This window comes from Penicillium subrubescens, assembly GCF_028828155.1.
Source record: "Penicillium subrubescens strain IBT 31985 chromosome Unknown utg000004l_segment0_segment0, whole genome shotgun sequence".
NCBI classification, from domain to species: domain Eukaryota; kingdom Fungi; phylum Ascomycota; class Eurotiomycetes; order Eurotiales; family Aspergillaceae; genus Penicillium; species Penicillium subrubescens.
The window spans coordinates 850,591-874,400 of NW_026643154.1; the positions used below are offsets into that span (position 1 = coordinate 850,591).

General features: G+C 50.3%; 12 protein-coding genes across 12 annotated transcripts; 5 read left to right on the top strand and 7 right to left on the bottom strand.

Moving 5' to 3' along the window:
- Nucleotides 1-650: 650 nt before the first annotated feature.
- On the bottom strand, nucleotides 651-1,532 carry N7473_005404 (uncharacterized protein; the record flags this gene model as incomplete). The annotated part of the gene is made up of 1 exon (XM_057151344.1): nucleotides 651-1,532. The coding sequence occupies one exon, from the start codon at nucleotides 1,530-1,532 to the stop codon at nucleotides 651-653; it is 882 nt and encodes a 293-aa protein (XP_057009149.1).
- Nucleotides 1,533-3,297: 1,765 nt separating this feature from the next.
- Nucleotides 3,298-4,521, top strand: N7473_005405 (FAD-dependent oxidoreductase; the record flags this gene model as incomplete). Its single annotated transcript, XM_057151345.1, has 1 exon — nucleotides 3,298-4,521. The coding sequence occupies one exon, from the start codon at nucleotides 3,298-3,300 to the stop codon at nucleotides 4,519-4,521; it is 1,224 nt and encodes a 407-aa protein (XP_057009150.1).
- A 645-nt stretch (nucleotides 4,522-5,166) lies between these two features.
- Nucleotides 5,167-6,837, top strand: N7473_005406 (CocE/NonD family hydrolase; the record flags this gene model as incomplete). Its single annotated transcript, XM_057151346.1, has 1 exon — nucleotides 5,167-6,837. One exon carries the CDS (start codon nucleotides 5,167-5,169, stop codon nucleotides 6,835-6,837), a length of 1,671 nt encoding a protein of 556 aa, XP_057009151.1.
- A 273-nt stretch (nucleotides 6,838-7,110) lies between these two features.
- Nucleotides 7,111-9,247, bottom strand: N7473_005407 (uncharacterized protein; the record flags this gene model as incomplete). Its single annotated transcript, XM_057151347.1, has 2 exons — nucleotides 7,111-7,940; nucleotides 8,005-9,247. 2 exons carry the CDS (start codon nucleotides 9,245-9,247, stop codon nucleotides 7,111-7,113), a joined length of 2,073 nt encoding a protein of 690 aa, XP_057009152.1.
- Nucleotides 9,248-10,045: 798 nt separating this feature from the next.
- N7473_005408 (MMtag domain-containing protein) lies at nucleotides 10,046-10,853 on the top strand (the record flags this gene model as incomplete). Its single annotated transcript, XM_057151348.1, has 2 exons — nucleotides 10,046-10,083; nucleotides 10,151-10,853. 2 exons carry the CDS (start codon nucleotides 10,046-10,048, stop codon nucleotides 10,851-10,853), a joined length of 741 nt encoding a protein of 246 aa, XP_057009153.1.
- Nucleotides 10,854-11,143: 290 nt separating this feature from the next.
- Nucleotides 11,144-13,976, bottom strand: cwh41 (mannosyl-oligosaccharide glucosidase; the record flags this gene model as incomplete). The annotated part of the gene is made up of 7 exons (XM_057151349.1): nucleotides 11,144-11,392; nucleotides 11,457-12,366; nucleotides 12,419-12,800; nucleotides 12,858-12,903; nucleotides 12,957-13,114; nucleotides 13,184-13,666; nucleotides 13,733-13,976. The coding sequence occupies 7 exons, from the start codon at nucleotides 13,974-13,976 to the stop codon at nucleotides 11,144-11,146; spliced, it is 2,472 nt and encodes an 823-aa protein (XP_057009154.1).
- A 252-nt stretch (nucleotides 13,977-14,228) lies between these two features.
- N7473_005410 (NAD(P)/FAD-dependent oxidoreductase) lies at nucleotides 14,229-15,537 on the bottom strand (the record flags this gene model as incomplete). The annotated part of the gene is made up of 2 exons (XM_057151350.1): nucleotides 14,229-15,406; nucleotides 15,498-15,537. 2 exons carry the CDS (start codon nucleotides 15,535-15,537, stop codon nucleotides 14,229-14,231), a joined length of 1,218 nt encoding a protein of 405 aa, XP_057009155.1.
- Nucleotides 15,538-15,964: 427 nt separating this feature from the next.
- On the bottom strand, nucleotides 15,965-16,768 carry N7473_005411 (SNUT3/LISCH7 family protein; the record flags this gene model as incomplete). Its single annotated transcript, XM_057151351.1, has 2 exons — nucleotides 15,965-16,371; nucleotides 16,447-16,768. 2 exons carry the CDS (start codon nucleotides 16,766-16,768, stop codon nucleotides 15,965-15,967), a joined length of 729 nt encoding a protein of 242 aa, XP_057009156.1.
- A 1,712-nt stretch (nucleotides 16,769-18,480) lies between these two features.
- N7473_005412 (Elongator subunit IKI1) lies at nucleotides 18,481-19,686 on the top strand (the record flags this gene model as incomplete). The annotated part of the gene is made up of 3 exons (XM_057151352.1): nucleotides 18,481-18,639; nucleotides 18,732-18,885; nucleotides 18,956-19,686. The coding sequence occupies 3 exons, from the start codon at nucleotides 18,481-18,483 to the stop codon at nucleotides 19,684-19,686; spliced, it is 1,044 nt and encodes a 347-aa protein (XP_057009157.1).
- Nucleotides 19,687-19,871: 185 nt separating this feature from the next.
- Nucleotides 19,872-20,757, bottom strand: N7473_005413 (SNAP receptor SEC22; the record flags this gene model as incomplete). The annotated part of the gene is made up of 5 exons (XM_057151353.1): nucleotides 19,872-19,934; nucleotides 19,993-20,398; nucleotides 20,456-20,565; nucleotides 20,630-20,664; nucleotides 20,724-20,757. The coding sequence occupies 5 exons, from the start codon at nucleotides 20,755-20,757 to the stop codon at nucleotides 19,872-19,874; spliced, it is 648 nt and encodes a 215-aa protein (XP_057009158.1).
- Nucleotides 20,758-20,835: 78 nt separating this feature from the next.
- On the top strand, nucleotides 20,836-23,075 carry N7473_005414 (uncharacterized protein; the record flags this gene model as incomplete). The annotated part of the gene is made up of 4 exons (XM_057151354.1): nucleotides 20,836-20,888; nucleotides 20,952-21,144; nucleotides 21,226-21,705; nucleotides 21,762-23,075. The coding sequence occupies 4 exons, from the start codon at nucleotides 20,836-20,838 to the stop codon at nucleotides 23,073-23,075; spliced, it is 2,040 nt and encodes a 679-aa protein (XP_057009159.1).
- A 255-nt stretch (nucleotides 23,076-23,330) lies between these two features.
- Nucleotides 23,331-23,707, bottom strand: N7473_005415 (uncharacterized protein; the record flags this gene model as incomplete). Its single annotated transcript, XM_057151355.1, has 3 exons — nucleotides 23,331-23,354; nucleotides 23,424-23,495; nucleotides 23,567-23,707. The coding sequence occupies 3 exons, from the start codon at nucleotides 23,705-23,707 to the stop codon at nucleotides 23,331-23,333; spliced, it is 237 nt and encodes a 78-aa protein (XP_057009160.1).
- Between the last annotated feature and the right edge of the window lie 103 nt (nucleotides 23,708-23,810).

Consider the following 23,810-nt stretch of genomic DNA (forward strand, 5'->3'; position numbering starts at 1 on the left):
TACTTGGCAGTTCTTTGAAATAGTGCCGATAATTCATGCGTGGTCTTGTTAGTTCCCATGATCTGTGATCTGCATCTGAGCCTCGGCGGATCTCGGTGGGGCTGATGTCGACAAGGAATTGGGTGGAACCTTATATTTGCTAGCCAGTAGGCATTTCGCAATGAATGATCCTTGAGATACGGTGATAATGGGGTATTTGAGTATTAAATTTGCGTCCCATACCCGCTGGGCAAAATTATGACAAATTTATGAGAGCGGTCAAACGCAGGTGCCTTGGATAGGGCAGTCTACCTTACCACATTTGCTCTGGGGGTAAGATTTTCCTTTCTAGGGTGCCACCGCTTTTATGAGGGGTTCAGAGTCAAGTTACTGAGTAAATACCAGTCCGGGTTATAAATCAGAGACCTGATTAATTTTCTCGATGACCACAGAGACTCTATGACACTGGTTCGAGGGAGTGGACGAAGTACATTCACAAGAATTTTTCTTTTGCACAAGAATTGGCATAAGGATTGAAACAAGTGAGCCTTTTTGAGAAGCAAGAATATGTGCAGAGATTCATATTTCCACGAAATAAGAGACAGAATAACCAGGAGGGCAGAAAACTTGGGTAGGATAGCAAAGATGACCATTCGATGGGGAGATAGAGACTAAAAGATATCGGTCTCAACATCTGCCATGCTATTGTCATCGTCATCACTCTGATTGCTTTCTCCAAAGACATCCTCCACCCGTCGTCGGATCTCTTGAGCCAGGAAAGGCCTGAGTGCAGACTCTCCCATCCCATCAAGCTGTTGTATCATACGAACAACCCCAGAAAGCTTAAGGCATGTTTCCTTTAGCTGCAAATATGGATTAAGAAGCCGAGAGAGCAGGGATATCCATTCCTCATCGTCCAATTCAATGAAAGTCAGAGCTGGAATATCCTGTGGTAAACTAATCTCGTCTTCATCGATAGAAATGAGGAGAACCTCTATAACGCCAATCGCCTCAACGAGGCTTGCGATTCTTTTCGCGACTTTGATTCTGAAGTCGAACCCCTTCACAAACTTGTCAACATCTGTTTCTTCTGGGATGGTCTTCCCCAAATCCAGCATCAGCTTTCGTGAGGCGAAGATTTCGGCTGCCTGCTCAGTCATACCGCTCGCTGTTGCTTGCTCTACGGCCTCAACGAAATCTCGGTACAAAAATAGAAGCCCGAGACGAGGCCTTAGCACCTCATAAACAGCGTCTGGCTCGACAGCCTCGATATGCATCTGACGGATATCAAACCCGGGTTTAATATCAGACGGAATGCCGAAGTAGCTCCAGTGCGCACGTCTTAGATTGTCGAAAAGCACAGCACATTTAGGAGGCACGGAAGTTCCCGCCAGTTGTTTGCCCGCCCTAACGTGCCTCGCCTGCTCAAATTCAGGTTCTTCGATTCCAGATTGCTGTTGAATGCCCTTGGGTGCATTCAATATCGTTGGAATCGAAGAAGCACCATGAGCCACCCGGCGTTCTCGACGTTGACTCTGCTGAGATGCTGTCATGCTGGCCGAGCAGGCATAGTTGTATTTGGCGCAGCGATCACACTTTTGCGCCGGCCAAACTCTTTCGAACGGTGTACACTTTCAAACAAAATGATAATCGTTAGCTTTGATGAAGGTGCGCCCAAGAAATCCAAGGCCCATACCTGCTTTTTGTCGGTTCGACATCGGGTACATTTCAAATAATGCAAACGCCGGGGGACAGCGGTATGTTCAGTGTCCATGGCAGATGGCAAGGAGAATCTTCGGCGGGGTCCAGGGCCGAGTTCATACAGATGGTACACAGCCTCAACGAAACAACTTGTGACTGACTTGAGAAGGAAAGTGAATGAGACAGGAGTTCACGAAAAACAAAGGAGGGTTGACCGATATTTAAGTCTTCAGTGCCTTCTCGTTTAATCGCAGTCCTAATTTGGTCTTTGCGACTGTTCACTGCGATTTACACAATCGAGGTTGCAGAGTAGTCGATCGTAGTCGCAGTCGCAGTCGCAGTCGTCGCAGTCGAATCTCGAGTCAGCCGCAGTCGCAAGGCAGGATCCCAATGGCTCTTATTGGAGGATTATAGCTGGCCCCTGCGACCCCTGCACCGAATCACCACATTACCGCTTGCTCAAACTATCTCGAAGGAGAGATGGATGTGGGAAGATATCTTATCAACCTTGACAACCTTATAGAGTACTACACAGATGGATGACTTTTCAGGCGATAATATATAATACTCACGATGATCAATACCGTGGAAATGAGGGCGCAGGTCTAATGGGGTTGATGTGGCCTAGAACGGGGAAAATGTAATCTGTTTCTGGGCAACTTTGACTAAAATATTTGAGGGTCCTCCAAAAGTAGACCAAAATCCGATGCTTCCAGATTTCATGCATTTTCAAGCCTCGAGTAATATTGTAGAAATACAAGGCATACATGGTTTCACTACGAAGTAGAGTTGCGAAGAGATGAAGACCGCGTATTGGTCAATGTGAAACCCACAGGCCTCCTCGAGTGGGGATTGCTAAAACAGAGTTGACCCCGTATTAGTCCAAATTTGTCGAATCTTGTCCACGCGGAGAAGATTCGACAAACTTGGATTAGCGTCTACTAGGCCAGTTGGCTGCCTCGCCGTCTACTTACAGCAGAGTATGTATCTACCTACTAACGGAATCTAAAAACATGGATCACGTAATTCTAAGGTCATACCTACGTGTAGCATAGGTATTCGATTGGTGAAATTATTCTCTTTTGCCGCGTCATTTGCTTAGTGGTAGATTAGATGCGGAATGAATAATAAGCCAGGATTGATCTTACCCTATTTAGGAGTACGATGCCTGAGAATGCAGGCTAGGTAGTAAAGACTTGGAAGTATCAAAACTATTTAAGACCCCGGTGCATTCCATGGGGTGAAATCAAGGTTGGCCCGTCCGATCTGTCAAATCGTGGGGATCAAAGGGTATTTCGTGGAAACCATTTCGTGAAGAGGCTGGCCAAGCCCCTGATGGCTAATGCTAGTATTTACCCCAGATAAACCGGGATGTGGACAGCATCGGGACGTAGTCAAGCCAATCGGATTGTCGGTCATGGCAAAGCGCGGAGTTAGCCTTTCTAATCCGCCGGGTACCATAGCATCCGAGTTAGGATCCTAACTATACGCTTGGGCTGTATAAAATTCGACTGTATATATTTCTATAGGTATTCCATTCCATCTGTTCGTATCCTTTTCACACTGTTCGTATCTTCAAATAAAATATCCTTTTCCTTCAATTCCAACTTCCTCACAATGTCAACTTCAAATTGGCGCCCCGGCAAGCGAGTTGCCATCGTTGGAGGAGGACCTGGATCAATTTCAACAGGCCTAGCCTTCATCAAACGAGGCTACGATGTGCGTCTTTATGAGCGACAACCAGAATGCAAAGCCATTGGAGGTGCAGTTCTCTTATCAACTCCTGTCTTGGCTATTCTTCGATCCTACGGTTTGAACGAGGAAAATTTTGGCTCCTACACAGTGACTTATTTCAAGAATAAGTCCGGTGCAGAACGTGTCAAGTTACCCTTCAACGCGGATGTTGAGAGAAGCATGGGCATCAAAGGTTGGCACTACGGTGTTCTCCGTTCTTCCATTTTCAAAAAGATGTTAGAGCTTGTACCCGAGGGTGTGATTCATGCCGATCATGAGTTCACGTCTTACACCGAGCTTGAAGACGGCGTTGAACTCTCTTTCAAGAATGGCCATCAGATCACAGCCGATATTCTTATTGGAGCGGATGGAATTCATTCTAGGGTATCACGACAAGCCTTTGGTGAGCCTAACCTATTCCACACCGGAATTCGGCTCTGGCTTGCCTGGTGTGATTATATCCCCGGTATTCCACCAAACGAAGGTGCTATTTCACACGACTTTCAACATCAGGCTAGCTTTTTCCCGATGATGCACGACGGCAAACCAGGATTTGAGTGGTGGGTGGTTGAACCATCGTGGGATGGGAAACCTGTCCCGGAAGATCCTAAAGCACACCTTACCGAGATTCTAAAGGACTGGGCAGAGCCGATGCCTCGATTTTTAGAAGCCACCAACTTCGACACTCAAGTGTATCGATGGGAGATCTTCAATCGGCCGTCGATGAAGAAATGGTCCAAAGGTCGGATTGTGTGCGTCGGTGATGCTGTGCACCCGGTGTCGCCCTATGCCGCATATGGCATGGGCATGGCAATCGAGGACGGTTACTTTCTTGCTAGGGCACTGGATGGGGTCGACCTGCGTGACTTGCGTGCGGTTAACGCCGGATTTGAGGTTTACGAGGAAGAACGAGTCGACTATGTGAACCACAATATGGAATTTGCCCGTTTTCTGGGCAGAATGTTCCATTCTATTCCTCGACCCCTCGCCACCGTTCGCGATATGATTTTCGACTATACTCCGTTGCTGAGCCATTTCCTCAAGGATGGTTACCTCAAAAAGTCAGAAGAGGAAACTCTTCGTCTGAAGGAGCTTCGGGTGATCTGAATTGATCCAAGGATGGCAGAGTTTCGTTGTTTTATTGTGAAATGTATCTAAGCAGAGCATAAGATTCACACGCTATCTTTCTATGGGCCAAAGACTTTGGGTTCGAACTCTAATTGGTTGTGGAACCAGTTTCTGTCTACAACATGTACCTGACCTATCGAGATCCACTGTCTGTACTTTTGTACTGTATACAATTCACTTCATTTGAGAATAATTACTTAAAAAAGCAATTCAATCAGTGGGTACCTGCATATGTAGTCAAGATTTGGAAGAAAATTTGAAATTCCGGAGAATGATAGGCAACAGATAGAACAGAACCTGGGAGAAGTCACGAGGGGAGCCTGATCCCGGTTCTTGTTTGGGGCTTCTTCAGTGAATTGTAATACTCCATGTACTTAGTACACCTTGCACGTACCTGCGATCTTCAGCAGTACCAGTCCCCTGAATCATGTCTACATTTCTGCATCTCCGAAGCGTCAACGTGCGGGGCTTCCCGATTCATCACAGCGATCGAAGATCTCCCGGAGGCCCCAGCGCCTCAACCAGGCATCCAACGTCATCAGACCTGTTCTAGGGCATCCTCGAATATTCTGCTTCTCCTGGTCCATTTTTCCATTTTTCACCATTCACCGTACATAGCCCATGATGACAGGACCACCAGTAAAACGCACCTTCGCAGCCGCAACCCTAGACTACCTAGGAGCCCGGTACGTCGGTGCAGGGCCCGAGACATGCAACTACACCACGCAAGCCATCCAAATTCCCATGCGAGACGGGATCGAACTAGCAGCCGACCTTTACGAGCCAGAAATCCCCGTAGGCCAGACCCCCGCCGGCCTCATCCTGATCCAGTGCTGCTACGGTCGCGGCGCGGGTATCTCGTTCATCAACGCCCGCGTCTTCGCTGCTCGAGGCTTCCAGGCCCTCTTCGTCAGCACGCGAGGCACGTATGGCTCCGGCGGCACGTTCGATCCTGGAAGTAATGAACAGTCTGATAGCCAAGATATTGTGGGGTGGATGCGCCAGCAACCCTGGTACCACGGCTCGTTTGCGACCTTGGGCGCCTCTTATCTGGGTTACAGCCAGTGGGCGCTTTTGCGTGATCCACCAGCTGACTGTGTCGCTGCGGTGATTCCTGTTGCGCCTCATGATCAAGCATGGCATACGTGGGGTACTGGGTCTTTTCGTCTTGATCGTGCCTCGTGGAGCGATATGATGTCTAAGAGGGACGATGAAAAGGGGAGTTTTCTCTCCCGATTGGCTAATATACCTGGCTTGAGCTTTTTGCGGTCGCCGGAGCTTGAACGGGCGGTTGCTAGTCTTCCATTGGAAGATAGTCTGCAGAAATACTTTGGAGACAGGGCTCCGTGGTTGTTCGAGTATTTGAAACATCCTGATGTTGATGATGTTTACTGGACATCGCGTCAACACCAGGTTGCCCTGGACCGCGCGAAGATTCCCATTCTACTGATCAGTGGGTGGTATGATACGTTCACGACGCAGACAATGCATCAATTTAAGCATTTGAATGATCGAGGCGTGAATGTGAGCCTGATCGTTGGTCCATGGACCCACGTCCAAGGCTCGGGTCTGCATTCGGTTCCAGAGATACTAGACTTCCTCGCTGAACATCTGACCAAAACTGGAAAATACAAACACCCTCAAGCTCGCATCTTTGTCACCGGCTCCCAGGAATGGCGCTCAATGCCTACCTGGCCTCCATCGACCCAGTCGAAAAATTTCTATCTACAGGCGAATAAACGTCTTGGTTTGAAGCAGCCTGAGCAAGACGCAAGCCCCACATCTTTCATCTTCGACCCTTTGGCTCCTACCCCCAGTATCGGAGGCAATCAAATGTCTGCTGGCGGACGGGTAGACGATAGCGCCTATGCGGATCGACCAGATGTGCTAGTCTTTACAAGCGAGACTCTTTTCGAAGATATCGAGGTCCTCGGCATTCCATCTGTCCATTTCATCCATACAAGCGATCCGCCATTCGCAGATCTGTTCCTGCGAATCAGTGAAGTCGACGCCTATGGTGTGTCCCATAATATTACAGAGCTATACCAAGCACTTGATCCATCGCGTGACACATCTCAACCTCTTGTTTTAGACCTGCAAGACTGTGCTCATCGATTCCGGGCCGGCACGCGGGTGAGACTGATTGTTGCAGGAGGCTGTTTCCCAATGTATGCGAGGAGCCTTGGGACTGCGGAGGATCGTGTGCGGAGTGATAAGGCGGTCCCTCAGACGCATACTGTTACTGTTTCTGGCGGAGTGTCGAAACTTATTCTGCCTGTCAATATTGCTGCGTGATTCGCATTTTCTGTCCAGCGAGCTTTGCCCGGTTTCTTGTGTATACCTCACAGCTTTGTGCATGGCGAGAACTTGATGACTCGAGTTCTGTTAGTTATGGCCTGGATCACTCACTGCCAATGGAAGGGAAATACTCCTAAATCAAATCATCTGTCCCTTGGTAGAAGAGAAATGTAGAGCTAAGACCTGCTTATATTCGTACAATGGCGACGACTAATGCAAATAAAAGGAAAGATCGATGCGGAAACCAGCCCGCAATCACCAAGAATGTATTCAGTCATTCCAGTCATGCCAGAATTCGTAGCTCATCACAGTATGGTCGCAATACAGAAGCATCAATCTGTAGTGGCGCGAAGGGTGCCAGCCCTGCCAGCGTTCCTGCGGATGATAAGCCCGTGAGGCATGGGCGTGGAGTTCTGGCAGGGTATAATTTCGGTTGTTTTCGGATGATTCTGTCGTGTTGGAGTGTGTGGTTGAAGATGCTTCATCTGAATGAGTGGAGTCAGATTTGGATTTAGATGGGGATTGGTAATCTTCGCCGTCATCTTCGTCGTCGGATTGCGGGTCATGAGATGACTCCTGCTGAGCAGCGGGTTTAGATGCGGAGGAGTCGGAGGTTTTAGAGGGGGAAGAAGGGGTGTCGTCTTCTTCGGGATTGAGGATTCGGTAATTGAATTGAAGCCAATCATCTGGATCGATGCCACGCGGGATGCAGGGAACATCCGGTGGGATTTCGTACCCTGGCATAGGGCTGACAGCCATACCAAGGAGTGGGGTCATGGGTCGTTCATCACTACGCTCTTGAGTGTGAAACGGAAGGACCCAATCAAGGCGGAATGCATAGCCTATCTCCTCTTGCCAAGTGAGAGAAATGACCGCAACGCGGCCTTTCTGCGATGCTGCTACTACGAGCCCAAGCTCAGGAACGTATTTGACCATATTGAAGCGATCACAGGCGGAGCTCATCTCGACAGTGAAAGAAAAGCGTTGAAATAGAGGATTTCGGCTGAGTATGTGGTAGTCCGAGTCGATTGGATAAGGCGCCATGCTAATATGATGCTCAGAAAAGTGGATGGTGGGAAAGAATTGGGGAGGATGTGCGGCTGTCAGCGTTGAATTAGCTTAGTTGTCCACCAAATGTTGCTGAATGGAGTGAATGCCACTTACGATGCACAGGCCTTTCTGTGAAGAGCCTCAGGCTGCTGTCAGAGAAGCCTTCCAAGTCATAGATAAAGTCTGGATGCAAACAAGATGTTCCGCGGAGAGACTCGCCATCTTCCTCAAAAAGGCTAGCCAGCGGGCGTTTACTCCGCACCACTCGGTCCGACGAGTCGCTCGCGCTGTCGTCCAGTTCTAAATCATCCTCTGTTTCCTCTTCGAGCACCGTTTGCGACTTATCGTCAACCGCGTTTGAGGGTTCCAGGCCTAACCTTTTGCTCGTTCGAGAAGGCTGGCGAATCCTGCAACCAGACGAGAATATAATATCAGGCAAACAATCAACTCGGCGATCGGGGTGACGCGGGCGATTGGAATTGATGGAGCCGAATACAAATATTTGCGACGCATCTGACACATCTTGGATGGCTCTCGACACATCTAAGATTGTTCTAGACGCCAGAAGAACAGAGCCTGGCTGGCATCCACATGCATCCTCTTTCGTTTGATGTCGTTTGAAGGTTCTTGGGTCCAGCGGTATGACAGTCCATCCTCGCTGGGGAGGATTGTTCAACGGGTGGCCAGGATAGTATACCCTGTATGGACCTAGGTCATCCCAGATCCGCCAAATAATAACACGGTTGCTGATGTCAGTGCTGGCCATCCATGAGCCATTCGAATCCAAGTCAAAGTTGGCAAAGGATATGTTTGGGATATTGTCAAAGTGACCTCTGTACGTCAAGCGCAGATTGCGGGAACGGTGGTTACGAGGCATAGACCTCTGTAACTCCCGTAGTTGCTTAATGTTATGAATGGAGACCCAGGTCTGGTCGGACTGGGTGGCGTTCAAGCCGTCCGAGTCGGGATCTGAGGCAGGATCATCCAAGTCTTCGGAAGACGGGTCCACTAAGGCAAACGCATATACCGTGATCTGGCCAGTATTCGCACTTATGGCAATCAGACGGGCAAATTTGTGGGTTGCGAGTCCCCAGGCGCTCATCCCGACATTTTCCACGAAGAATGGAGTTACTTCGGCGCCATCGAACGGCCGCTTATATCCGCTTTTTGTGCATCGCTTCAAAGCAGAGAAGATCGCTTCAACATGGTATCCACAAACGTTGCCAGAATCAGTTGCCAACAGCAAGACCTCATCACGACCTAGCTCATCCACAAGAATATTGTTGATGGTATGCGGGTTTCCCGGATCAATGTAACCATCCGCCAGGGGTTGTTTCATAACCGGTTTGATAACCATCTGGGCCTGCGACCCCAAGAGTTGAAAAGGGCCGGATGGTATCCAAACGTATATGTCGCATCCATGTGCCACGAAGAGCAGGTTGTGCCGCTGGGAGGAAGCCGCCTTTCGAAATAGTTAGCGAAGGGAAACCAGAGCTTCAATAATCCTCTCACTAGATTGCTTCTCCAGGTGGCTACCGGAGGTCCAAGGTTATCATTTTTCCTTTTTTGTTCTATCAGTATAGTTCATTCTCGGCCCGCAATGTTGATCTGGACCTACACGGAGAACTGTCTTTGTCAGTTGCACTGTCTCACGTGAGGTATATAAGGACTATCACGCACTCGTTGACTTTCTTTTTCGACACTCAAAACTTGGAGTCGAGGTCTAAGGGAATCTTGGATAGGGTAGACCTCTGATTCCGATTCCGGACTCCCAGGGCTGTAAGAGTCCATGTCCCCCCAGCTAAAGGTGCTTCTCGCCAGCGACCGAGTTTAGGCTGTAGTTTGACCACGGATCTGCGCGGGGGAATTCGGGGAGCGAGAGACAGGGCGGACGGGGCGTCGGGAGTAACGTTGTCATTGCCAAGGACCGGTAGCTGTGAAGAGAGGTAAGAAAAAGCCAGAGGATAATTACAGAAGAACATGATCAAGCCACAACATGCGAGGGTCGTTATTATCAGCGACGGCGGGGGATCGGGAAGTGTGGAGCAGCCGATGATGAAATCCACTCGCTCACCGCCTTCCTCCGCCATCTCTTTATCTTAAGCTTTCATCGACTTGCCTCGCCATCTTCAACATCACTCTTCGCCTGTCAAAGATGGATTTGGTTGCAGGAGTCCGGAAAGAAGGCAGTCGGTTAGTTGCCTCTCTGTTTGTTTGTCACGTTTTCTCCCAGCGTATACTAATTAAGGTATCCCTACAGCGGCGGCCGCGGCGAGTTCAAATGGTCCGATGTCAAAAACTCGACTCACCGCGAAAACTACCTGGGCCATTCCGTTATGGCGCCCGTGGGTCGATGGCAACAAAATCGCGATCTCTCATGGTATGCCAAGGGCGACGCGGATTCCGAGGAGGAACGGGCCCGCCAGCAACGCGAAGAGCTTCAGCGTGTCAAGGACGCCGAGGAGGAAGCAATGGCTCGTGCACTCGGACTGCCAATCCCACCCAAGGCCGAAGAAAATGCCAACCTGACGCCACTCGGGGGCTTGCAAAAACACCGGTGGATCAAGAAGAGGCGGGGGCGAAAGAATCGGAGAGAGAATCACGGAGGAGCCGAGGACAAAGGCGTGACCGCAGCCGAAGCCCACGCCGAGAGAGACGCAGTGATCGCAGTGATGACCGTGGGCGAGACAGAGAGCGAAGACATCGCAGACACAAAGATGATGCAGACAGGGATCGAGAAAGGGATCACGATCGAGATCGTCATCATCGAAGCCACCGACACCGGTCTCGCGACAGAGATCACCATAGGAGACGATCACGCTCGCGTTCTCGTGGCCAAAATTTTCGCAGAGAGGAACCCCGACCTCGGCGAGTCGAGCGTAGTCACTCCCCAGCTGAACGCCGACGTGAACCTGAACGCCGCAGAGACCGCGAGGACCGCGACCGGCAGCATTGATTTATGACCTAAATGATATCCATTGATTCCAATATGTACACTACTAATGCTGGAGCAAGTTTAGCCCAGACTACCCCTCAGCAAAGAACAGATTAACTTGTCTGCCCATAAAGACTAGAGGCCGAGCACACAGGGCGAGAAAGTAAGAAAGCATAATAAACTTGCTTTATTCCAGAAATGAGTTTCATCGACAATGATATACTTCGAGGGTTGAACAAGCCAACAAAGTCACATACGCATTCCGATCGCTATCTAATGTATGCGAGGACAAGCTAATTTACACTCAAGACCAATGCCTCACAGCTCATCGTGGGACGTCTGAGAAGTCTCAGGCAGGTCCGGCATGGCCATCACGTTCACCACCAGACTGGTCCAGCCAGTAAAGTGCTGAGTGCGCTGTCCCTTGCCTGTCTCGGGGTTATACTGTTCCCAGGCGAATCCAGTGCTCTTCCACTCCCGGAACACGTTCTCAACCAAGTTCTTCCGCAGCTTGGAGTACATCTCTCGGGCCTGCTCCTGGTGAGGGCCAGAGACAAGGGCGGTGTCCTGCAGAAAGACGAGTGTCAGTATGGGGATATAGAAATGCTGTAGGGAGTGAGAGTTGGCTTACATATAGGTTCTTCAGCACCAAGTAGTTGATAGGCATCCAGACTGGGCTGCGCCAGTAGTTCTCTTCCGTGCCGTAGAACTGGTCCTTCTTGCTCAGACTGCGAATACCATAGTCACTCCACAACTCCTCAGGATCGTTGATCAGGTCCAGAACAGCCTTTAGACGAGGGCTATCGGGACCCAGCATGCCGGTAAGGAAGGGGAAGATAGAGATGTAGCCCTTGTGGCAGACATGGACACTCTCCTCGTACTCATCGATAGTCGCATCGCAGAAAGTTTGCTCCTTCTCGTCCCAGTGCAGGTCATCAATGTTACGCGTAATGGCAGTCTCATAGTAAGCGAATTCCTCGGCATCTTCCTCCTCACCCAAGTATTCCGCAATGCGGCGAAGGGTGCGGGTCATCATGCCCATCCAGCTGATAAGATCCACGTGCAGCTCACCGGGGTGTGGTGGCTGGGGTCGAGGGTAATCGTCAATGCCAGAAGTCAGGATATGTTGGACGGAGCGTCCACGCCAGCGGTAGCCTTCCTTGGTAGAAAAGGCCTCGCGATCGTAGGACTTGATGTCTCCGCGCTGGGTGCTGCGATACCACGAGTAGTGTCTCTTCAGCAGAGGGTAGAAAGAGCGGAGGTAGCCATTGGCCAACTCTGGGTTTCGCAGGGTAGCCGAGCGCAGGTTCTCGGCAGGATCACTCTTGTCCAATGTTTCGGACTGAACGCTCTGGTTGCTCTTTGCTTTGTCCATGAATGTTTCCAATGCCATGAATAGGGTGGGTGGGTTAGCATAGTGAGGATACTGGACAGTGAACTCCGCGGGAACCTTGCTACGTGCTTCCTGTCCTAGAATTTGCTCGCGAGCGATCCAGCCATCTTCATCCATCAAATGGAACCAGCTCTTGATGATCTCGAGCCTAAAAAACATGTTAGCCTCTGGTATGTGAGATAGGACATTCCGTGACTTACGCAAGGTCAGAGTCATATTCCATCACAGGCATCAGGTGAAAACCCTCGTCCCAGAGGAAACCTCTGGGGAAGAACGGCCGGGAAGGAACGCAAGTAAAGAGATCCTTGGCTCCCTCCATGACCGGCTGGGCTGAAGCGCGAGCCTCAGCAGTCTCCTCCCAAAAGCCTTCATTCTCCTCATCATATGCAGGGTGGCCAGAGCGATCAACAACGTCGTCACCGTGGAAAAACCCAACACCGCCAACCAGGTTGGAAAGCATAGCCTTGGAGAAAGTAGAAAACTCGTCATCAAGGTCAAAGGGCGCCTTGGGGGCAAGGACTTCCTTGAACCTTTCAGTGAAAGAGAGAGATGCATCCTTAAGTTCCTCGGTAATAGTCTCCGCTATATCACGTATTAGAATCAAAACGAGGAATGAAATCTATGAGGGGGCCGACTTACAAGTAACAGGTTTAGAGGCGGAACCAGAGGAAAAGAGAACATCGAACTGGCACAGATTAGCAACCTCGGTCTTCTATAATGTACGTCCAATTTTCCTACCTCAAAAGGACCCTTGAAGACCTTCTGAACAAGGTGGACATTGCCGTCTCCAGGCACATGCTTGATCGTGAACAGCTGGGCTGGGTGGGGAGGGTTATCAGGTCCAAGCTCTTTGATGGCTTCGTCAACCTCGCCCTTCATCTGCGCAAACAGAATGCCTTTCGTCGAAGAAGAGCAAAATATCAGTAAAACGTAGCACCGGGGTTGACAAAATCGTTGGAACACACCTTTGGCCTGCCAGAGATGCTGCTGAGGCATAGTTGCGCTAGACACAAGACCGTGGCCCAATGGCTTACCCTCGCCATTGGGACGATCAATCTCAAAATACTCGTTGCTGCTCGGACCATCGGTAACATCAATGGTGAAATCTCCCAGTTCTGAAGAGTAGCCATTGAACCTCAAGTCGCCCTCCAGCGGTGCGCTTTCGGACACGGTATCCATGTCAACACCCAGCTGACCAAGTCCCTCAAGAGTAGTATAGAAGACCATGGAAGTGGGCTGATCCGGGCTTCCATCCTCACGAGGAACGCCCTTCACACGGAAGCCCCAGCTGCCTCCATGCTGGCCACCAGGCACCTTGATGAAATCAATGGTAAGGTCCAGAGTATTTCCAGCGTCATGAATTGTCTCCCGTCCACCCTTTCGGATATCGTATTCGTCCCAACCGTATCCAGCCATGCCCTCATTCTGTTCGCAGGTGTGTCGGAAGTCTGCATCGAGGGATCAGCAATTGTGCATGCAAGCGCAATTCGAGGAGGAAGGGAGACATAGCATACTCTGTTGAACGGTGGCAAAGTCATCGACCTTGGCCCACATCAATCCTGCAGCCAGACTATTCGCAATGCGAGGGCGAACTCCAAAGTAGAGGTTTGGCTTGTAGGGACCCCATAGCAGAGACTCGTTGTTGGCGCGCGCGGCCTCTTTGATCAAGACAGAGACATCGTTGGGATCTTGGCTAGCAAGGATCCCAGTCGCATAGAGCAGCGACGTTAGTAAACTGGAGATCCTCAGATGATGCATTATTAATTGCATCACTTGAGGGACTAGCATTGGAAGGTGGACAAGTTGGCAACACCAAGCGGAGCTGGCTGTTCTCTCCGCAATTACGTGGCCCGAGCTCCGCACGCGGCGAACAGGCATGTACAGTAGAGTGTTGAGTTGTACTACAAAAGAAATTAAACAATTACCAACGATACGAAATCGGAAGAAATGAATGGATAAATGGTCATCAATTCTTCTCTCTCTATATACAATGATATGTCCAGATTATATTCAAAGCTGATCGCGAGGATCCAAAGATCCAATCTTCGCGCTCTTGGCCTGGCCGTCAAACACAAATTCACTCATGAGCTTTCCAGTGCCAGGACCATTCTGAATACCCCAGCAGGTATGACCAGCAGCGAGATAAAGGCCCTTGGTATGGGTCAAGCCGATCAAGGGACCGCCACCGTTTTCGCAATTGGGCAAATAGCAGGCCTGCCTTGTGCGAATCTTGCCATCGCGCAGTGCATCCGAGATGCTACCAACCTGATCAATAATCTCCTGGCAGCGCTCAGGGTCTACCTCAACATCTGCGGATGTACTCGGCAATGGTACAGTCTTGTCTCCGTCGCCACAGGCATAGACGGTGTCGTCGGGACGAGTATAGATCTCTGGTGCGGCCACCGTGGGTCGTGATTTCTTTGCGGGGTTAAAGTTGGCTGGGATCTCAATGTTTGTAAACAGAGCATACGCGCTGACGGGTCTTGCTGGTTCAATGACAACGCTGTGGGCACGCATTGCCGCAATAGGGGCCTCTGGAAGGACAGAACGAGTCCATGGGCCAGCAGCGACAATCACATCGGTGGCAGGGATAGTGCGCGACTCCCCCGACGCCTTGTCGGTATATGTAACGGACTCAACAATATCGCCTGGACGAGAGATATCTGTGACCTGTCCCAGGATAATCTCTGCGCCCTTTTCTTCCGCCAGTTTTGCCATGGAGGTAGTAAACAGGTATGGGTGCACCTGAGCGGTTTCCCCAGGCCCACTCATGCTCTCGTAGGCGCGCAGAAGGTCTGGCTCAATCCAATCAAGATCCTCTGGGATCTTGGCCGATTTGAGCTTGGAGACAGCGGCTGTGCTGCGCTTCTGCAGAGACTCGCCTTCTTCTTTCTTTTGACTCTTCTCGCTCATAGCGCGGCCTTTGACAACGAGCTGACCGCAATTGGTCTCCCGATAGCCCCATCTGTTCTTCCCGTCATGTTCCTTTGCGAGTTGTGCATGAAGCTTGAAGCTGAGATCCACGATGTTGCTTGGATAAGCCCATTGCGCGAGGAGTCCGCCCGCTTTGCCCGATGCCCCGCCTGCAATGTCGGAGGCCTCGAGAAGCGTTACTTTATGATGGGCTGGGTCGTAAGAAAGGTGTCTCGTAAGGAAATATGCCGTGCAGCATCCAATGATGCCACCGCCTGGAGTTGATAGATCCACGGTCAGCTATGTCTAGCTCAAGGAAAGATGTTCGCGTGCGGGGTATCGGAATTCCAAGCAATGTGGACTTACCTACAACGACAATTTCGCGGCAATCGCTCGTGGCCGACATTTTTGCTATCGGCGCGATCTTGGAAGCAAATGGTCGAAACGAAGCCACGTTGTGTTGGAATGGGGGAGAAGGGCCAAATGCGAGAACCGGTCTTGGTACCTAAATGTTGGGCTACGTCACTGCGATTTAGGATATGCCCCAGTCATGTGCTATCGCATTCTCCAGTCCAGCCTAAGTCTAGACTGAACAGCAGGTCCACTACAAATTTAAAGTGCTTCTTTCCAATTTACTTAAATTTCCATAGATAATGTGGCATTGAAAGTCACAGAAGTTTTGCCGTACAAAGTTTAAAACAACCCAGAGATACCATGCTCCGCAAAATGCAAACTGTGCTGAGAAAGAGAAAAGTGCAAAGGCCAAGAGAAGGGGAAATGAGCCTTCCGGGGAGATATCATGCAAAAGCCAGAAAAGAAGATTTGAAAGAAAATCACCTCGACGGACTGAGCGGCCGATTGAAACCGCCTGTACGGTTCATATACTGGCGGTACTCGCTCTTCTTCTCCTTGCGCACACCGTAGATATCATTTCCAGGAACCTTGGTGTTTTTGGTGGTTCTGAATTTGGTGAAACCCATGCTCTTTCGCATCATCGCCTCCATCTCATCCTCGTCGGCATCTTCCTTGAAATCCACATCCATTTCCTCTGCATGACGGCTGGCACTGGCTAAGCCGTTTGCCGTTCGTCCATCATCCCGAGATCGCGGATCTTTGCGATCAGGGCGGCGGTCACCTTTAGGTCCTCGAGGGGGTGGAGATCGAGAGGATCGGGGTTTCGTACCATTCCGGCCGGGTGATCGTGAGCGGTCACGGAACTTGTCGCCCTTACCGGCATAACCTGTTTGCGCATATCGAGTTAGTGGACATTCAGTTAAACTCACGGAGACCAAGATCCTTGGGGATTTGCAATTACCTCGTCGATCGTGCCCACGTTCTCTGCTAGCACTCCTCATGCGGTCTCGAGCTCCGCGTCCATCTCTGTCTCGATCTCTCCGGTCTCGGTCGCGGCGATCTCGAGACCAGCTCCTTTCTCGCCTTCTGTCGTTACGATCTCGGGAACGCGAGCGATAACGGCGGTCTTCACGAGGGCCGTCGCGTCGGTCGTCTCGGGGATGTGGTGAGCGTCGGCGGCCATGATCTGAGTCTTGCTCCGCGGAGACAGTGTGAGAGTCATTTTTCTCCCACATAGTACTGCTGTCGACGCGCCGAGCTCGTTTGGCGGGGGGTTCAGCCATGGTGGCTGCTCGAGATGACTGTGATGTCTCGGGCAGGATGGTTGTGTGGCAAGATTGCGGCGATTGAATGGAGAGCAACGGGTGAGATAATTTCGCGTCTCTCGTGTGTGCAAGATTGCGATAGGATTAGCGGATAGTCAAAGAACGCATCATTAAAAGAAATCGAGATTTGGGGGTATCAGGTCGTCACGATTGGAATCTGCAAGCTGCGCTGGCGGAAGAGAAGTTTATTCCGGTCACCCGGATCATCCTTTCGCGCAGTTTCCCTCAACGGGAGAAAGTTAAACATGACTGTTCGTAGATAGCAACACCGTTATTAGTTTTCTATTTAGCTTTTGTTCATGTGACGGCTTTGATTACTCGAGCGATCCTTATTGAGGCTTAGATACTCTATCGCGCTGTACCGAGTCAAGTTTATTTTCAATAGACTATAAACTTGCCCTGCTGTCAAAATGGACTTCGTGAGATATATGTTCACGCAGACCGAGCAGCATCCGTACTGACACTACTCCCCATAGGTAACAATCCGAAACCACCCGATAACGCAAGATCATCTCAAACTGCTAATCTAAACTTTAAACAGAGACAAAAAAATGGTGTGAAGCCCACTCGAGTAGCCGGAAACGCTCCGAATAGTTAGAAAAGGTCCGTGATGTAGAAGCGGATTATGAGCAGCCCAAATTTTGTAGACCTCGAAGCGTAGACAAACTTGAAATGTCCACTCACTTCTTCAAAAGTCCAATAAAATCCCGCAAGCCTGATATATCAGTAGCAATAAGCATAGTGACCATATGCTGTGGTCGACCAAATTGGCACAAGTTCATGGATTCTGACCTACCAGCGTAAAGCCCAGCAATCTTGACAGAATGTACGGTGGCACCTTAAAGAGCCCCTTTCCCCAAGTCTCCAATCTAGCTTACAGTAGCCTCTAACATAAGAGAATATTCATGAGGATAAAGAAAGGTATGTTTGGGTGGAATGGGTTCAAGGCAAAGGACGACAGGTAGCCATAGAACAAGTATTCCATGTAGACAACAACAATAATCCACTATATGCGAGCGAAAATAGTAAAACTCTCTGCAACCGTGAATAATCCCTAACCTTCTCCTCTCCTATATGCTTTGCCTTGTTACTGCGCCGCCATGCGAGGACACCGACAAACATCACCAGCCTCTAGTACCGCCTAGTATAGCTATTTACACCCTCTAACACCACCAAAAAGGCTATTCATGAATTAGAATTAATACAGCATAATAATTTAGAATGAATATCTTTATTAGAAAAATAAAGTGACGAAAAATCTCCAAAAAAACGAACCCCCCCCGCCTAGGGGTGTGCCCGGCCGTCCGTGGAGCTCGAAGCGTCAAGACTGGCCCAGTACTTTTTTCTTTTTTTTTGTTTGCCCTTTCCTCCAGGGCACACCAATGGTTCACCAATTTATGGTGGATACCAACTAGGCCATCAGAGGGGAAGGGGGAGTGATTGCTTGACCTAAAATATTATGATAACTTCGCCCAATCTCCTAAAGTCCTAACAATCCTATGAACAAAAAAAGAAGATCCTTCTCGAGGCCAGGCATGCAGCCCCACGGGCCGACCCGTCGAGCCCAACTTTAAATCCCACCGCGAAATTTTCGCAGGCTGACTTTACCCCACTTCAGCTAGTCTCGTCTTCCCTGCAAAAACGAGCCACATCTTTCACCACATACAGCCATGGCCCCAGTCAATCTGTCTCATCGGAGGACGCATAATCTGCTTCTGATCTCGAAGCTATTGAGCCTAAGGGATACAGCCTCTCCGCTCACCCTTTTGCAGGATTCGTTGGAGCAACCCGCTACACCCCTCATCAAGGAGTATATCAGACGCGCTAAGGTAAGCTAACCTGTTTCGTGCTTCGACTATAGATACATTGTGTTATTCATCGGCAGTACATACAAAGAGTGTAATGCTGACTACATGGATAGCTCTCTAAGGTGCATGTCACCTTCATTGCATTTGAAACGTTGAAGAAACCGGATGGTGTCGATGCATTTGTATCGACTCGCCGAAAGAGTCCCGCCGACATTGCTAAAGAGGTAGCAGCGGCATACCAGCCTGCAGCGACGGGGCCATCACGGCGTGAGTCATCATGAGATTACCTACCGTACATCATCATTTGATCCCCAGTCGAGCTAATTGATATCTGCAGGTCGTCTTATTATCATCGATGCAATCAACCCTCTCTTGAGCTCAAAAAGATTAGACCCTGGATTCCATCTCCCGTCTTTCCTCGGCTCATTCATCGCATCTACAGGCCCATCGGCTGGCAAGGCTGATGCTTCGCTTGTAGTCACATGGCATCAAGATGTCCCTGCTCTGCCTCAGCAGAATCACTACTCACCGTCGCCGCTGCCAGTCTTGACATATCTTGCGACGAGTATCATCACCCTTCATTCATTCTCCCACATCCTAGCCCAAAAGGCTGCACGCGATCGCAGTCTGGCTGCTCCGGTATTTGGCCTTGAGGAAGAACAAGATGGTGTCCTCCTTGGCCGACTGGATAAGCTGGCTGGTACTGGAGCCGCAGAGGGTATTGTGCTGGAGCTGGAGCACCGCCGAAAGAGTGGTCGTGGAGTCTTGGAATGGTACCTTCTCCCTCCCGCGTCGCAGTATTCCCCTCAACATGTGAAAGAGGTTGTGACTTTGCTGGATGACAATGTCTTGTACAACCCTCCCATGGAGCCCGATACAAATCCCGATGACGACGAGCCAAAGTCGACTTTTGAACTGGGTCTCACGGACCGTCAACGGCGGGACAGAGAGGGTGTTGTCTTACCATACTTTGACGCGCAGCATGGAGATGGCCCTGGTGAAGGAGGTCGGATTCTCTACGACATGGGAGAAGAAGATGACTTTGACGAAGAGGAAGATGAGATTTAAAAACATATGCATATGAGATCCTACGATGAGCTGCGAGATGACTCGTTTTGGAGTTTGCACATAATTCTGCATTCTAGAGAGAGATAGGTGGATTGTGTCCTGCAACCACCTGGAGGTATTAACTATGCATACATTCATACGATAAGGGGTGTTGAATATTGGAGATGATGGAAGAGGAGCAGCGCTCAGAAGAATCGCCACCACAGCAAAATGAGCACGACGAACCCGACGCCGGCGAAAGGCCCGTACTTTGACTTGATTAGCCACTGAAGTTCAAACCAAAAGAGCTCGGGGGAACAATCTTACCTGCTTCACCAACAATTCCCAGTTGATGCGCACTGCTGCCTTTCGATATTTCTTACTGTCCTCCCGCAGCCGACCGGACAACTCGCCCATGCGCTCCAAGCTGTCACCACGATATAGCAGATCCTCAATGTTCTTGGTCATAACCTTGGTGACATCGCGCAGCTCGTCGTTCAGCTTATCCAGGTTCTGAGAGGCACGGCTATCTTGGTACAGCTTCCTGGTGCGTTGGATAAATGTATCGAACTCGACGAAGGCATAAGGCCGGAGTGTGGGGGAGAGGTATTGTGATTGGGAGTAGGTGGTGGTGAATTCGGAGGCCAGATCAGCGAGATAGGTGAAGGCGAGTTTGCGGGGATAGGAGCGGTCGCAGATGCAGAGGAAGCAAACATCGTCTTGGATCGTGTAGCTATCATTTCAGTTAGGCATCAACTCGATTTGACCACGGTATTCGGTGCCCACGTACTGAAGGTTGTATTGTCCTGACTCGATGCTTGCCTGGGGTGCGGAGTTTCGATTCAATCGCCGGAAGATCATCTTAGCCTGGCCCTTGATCTCAGCCAGCTCTGACTCTGCCTGTCAAACCAGTCAGTCAACCTGGGGCTTCTGGTAAGTATTGTTCCTCCTGATGCGCTCTCACCTGCTCATCATCCACCGAGGCGGCCAGCATAAGGCCTGTTTGCGCATATATCAGTACCGACGAACCCTCACTCAATTTTAGAATCTTCACCTACCATCAAGCCGCGCAATCTGGGTTGACTTTACCATCTTGACGACTGCTGGACTGAGTGACAGCAATTGAATCCCTCTTGTTTAGTCTCGAAACACTCCGGTCAATCGGCCAGAATGGCTGGTAGAAGCGGGGCGGTCGCAAGCGGCAGAAGGGGCGGCCGTTCGGGGTGAGCTGCGCAACGATCCACTCTGGGCTTTGTTCAACCTGGACTCTCACAATTCTATGCTAGACGAGCTACTGCTGCCCGGGCTGGCCAGGCCAATGTAGCAGAAAAACATTATCTGGAAATGTCGTCGCCAGCATCCTCTCCAGCACCAAGCCCCCAGAAGCGAAACTCTCGAAAGGCCGCGCCTCGGGGCAAGTGGAGCGAGGAGCAGCTATTTACGAGCGACAAGTCCGCCCTTATCGATGCCGATCTAGTGGTATGGCCACCAATCCCCCATTCAGGTACCAAGCAATATAGAGTCGCGAAGCTAACAGCATACTCTTACCATAATCTACAGAAGCTCCTAGCTAGACCTGAAGCATGGGACATTCTTGAAGAAGACGAGAAACGGGAGATTCTAGCTCTCCTCCCCGCAGATACCCACCCAGCTTCAGAGCTCCCATCCGACGACCCCAACACGAAAATCCCCCCACTCCCGGAATCGTTCGTTCGATACTCTAATAACTGGCGCGATGGCATTCGTCAATTCCAACTTGATCTCGAGAACGGCCGGTTTGACCCAGAATGGCTGCGCCAGGCTGAGCAGGCGCGACGGAAGCGAGAGAACGGTGATTTTGACTCCTTTAAGGAGCGCGAGTTCGAGAAGTTCTGGGGACAAAAACAGAGGACCCGCGATACTGCGGCGTCCGGCGAGAGTTCAAAGGTTAAGCTCACTCAGCTTATTGAGGCGGGTGTCTTTTTGGTCGGCGATGTCTGGCGGTTCTCCTACTGTTATGGCAAAGGACAAGATCGATTGGTCATCGATAAAGAAGTCAGGGTATGAACTCATCTACCTGGTTACTGTGGAGACTCTGACTCGCTAATCTTCCGCAGATACACGAAATTGGTGACCGAAAGCTTTCGTTCGTGGTCCCTACAGGCCAGCGGGTCTTTCTACGCTCACCTGCGGTTACCGCAGAGCGAAAGGAGGAGTCTGGCCAGAATGATGGCGCTTGCACGAAAGGGCCTCAGGAAGCAGAAGTATCAAGGATCAAGACGCCCGAACTAGAAACTCTGAAGGAAGAGTCTCCGACGAAAGACATTCCGGAGAAAGTGGAGCTTCAACCCATGGAAGGTCTCCAGGAAACGAATCAAAGCCTGAAAGTGGAAGACGCGTTTACAGAAACCAAGCAAGAAGACCTTGTAAACGGCGAGGCAATGGAAGTATCAGCCAACCTGGAAGCCAAGCCCCGCGACGAGAATGGATCGGTCCAAGTGGTGATTGTTAGCCCACGGCATGATCTGGATGCGGCCGAGAAGGGATCCAAGCGACCGACACCCCTCCCTGCTGTTGAGCCTCCAGCAAAACGAAAGCGTGGCCGGCCGAGGAAGATCCGACCTCCTTCACCTGCACCCGAGGCTGAATTTGAGGTAGAAGCCGTGGCTGAACCTGAGCCTGAACCTAAGCTTGAGCTTGAGCGCCAGTCCGGAGTTCAGGTTGTTATTGGTGCTGGCAGCCTTCCGCTCCCACGGACCGACATCCTTTCGCAAATCATTATGCCTGCTGTTAATAATCACGACGCCCTGGATTTGGTCACTAACCCGAGAGAGGCAGAGCCCGAACCCGAAGAGAATCGACCACCATCGTCACTACTTTCATCAGCCCGGCCAATTTCTTCCCCACCATCAACACTGTCGGAACCACCCGAAGGGCGCATTGATGACCTTATGGAGGAGCGCAACGAAGAACCCACCATGGAGTCCACCGAGGAGCTTGTCGAAAAGCCTATCGAAGTACCAACCAACGAGCCTATCGAAGAGCCCATTCATGAGTCTGTCGAAGAGCCAATTCACGAGCCCACCAGAGAGCTCATTGAAGCGCCCGTCGAAGCGCCCGTCGAAGCGCCCATTGAAGAGCAAACTCCAGCACAGATCGAAGAGAACGTCGCAGCACAGACCGACGAGCCTACTGAAGAGCCCACACAACCCCCAATCGAGGCGCAGACTACTACCGAGGAACCAGACGAGATTATCGTATCCGACATCTCATCGCCGATGACCCTGGTCTACAAAATTCTCCAGATCGATGGCCGCAGGCCAGATGGCCGTACAGCAAATTCATGGAAAGAGATTCGGTGTTATCGCAAGAATCAGGACATGGGAAGTCTCTTCGACGTGAGACTAGCTTGGTTCCTCAAGCAGAAGTGAACTTGCACTCCCATCGGACAGCAATGATTGATACTGGGTGCTCCTACTCAATACAAACGATGGCTCTCATGCACAGTGTAACATAAGGATTGAGTTTGCAACTACAGTACACTCAACAGATTCCACCTCCGTGGAAGTGGACATTAGAACAATTTCATTGGGTTATAAATGATAATAAAAAGTGATATCGCCTCTTCGGTAATCCGGTTCAATTTAGATATCACACTCCAAGATATTTCCCACTTAAGTGATAATCTAAGCCGTTGTCTTGGGACAAGTCTAATCAACGTTGACATTAGCATAAAGCCTTCCCAAAAGAAAAGTCATGACTCGAAATGAAGTGCTCACGCATTTCCCCATAGAAACATTCTGAATATGGTACAGCTCTCTGTGCGAAGTGATCGTGGACTTGTCACAGGTCTTTGTACAAATTAGCGTCTCATATTCCCACAAACCCTTCCTATCCGACGAGGTCATGACGGAGGACGTACCTTGCACTTTGACCAACAAGCACACGCAGTATAAGGATTGCCAACTCGTTGGATGTCGCAACCTTCGCATTTGTCTTGGTAGCTAGTGGTATGCTCGGGCTTCTTCACTGGCTTGGGTTGAATCGCGATTGGCTGTGTCATGTTTGCGATAGTGAAGCTTCAAGTAGTAGATGAGACTGTGTGATCACCAGAGTTGTAGATTGTTTTTGGTCGGATTGAAGCCTTCGCTCGGATGCTTTGGGGT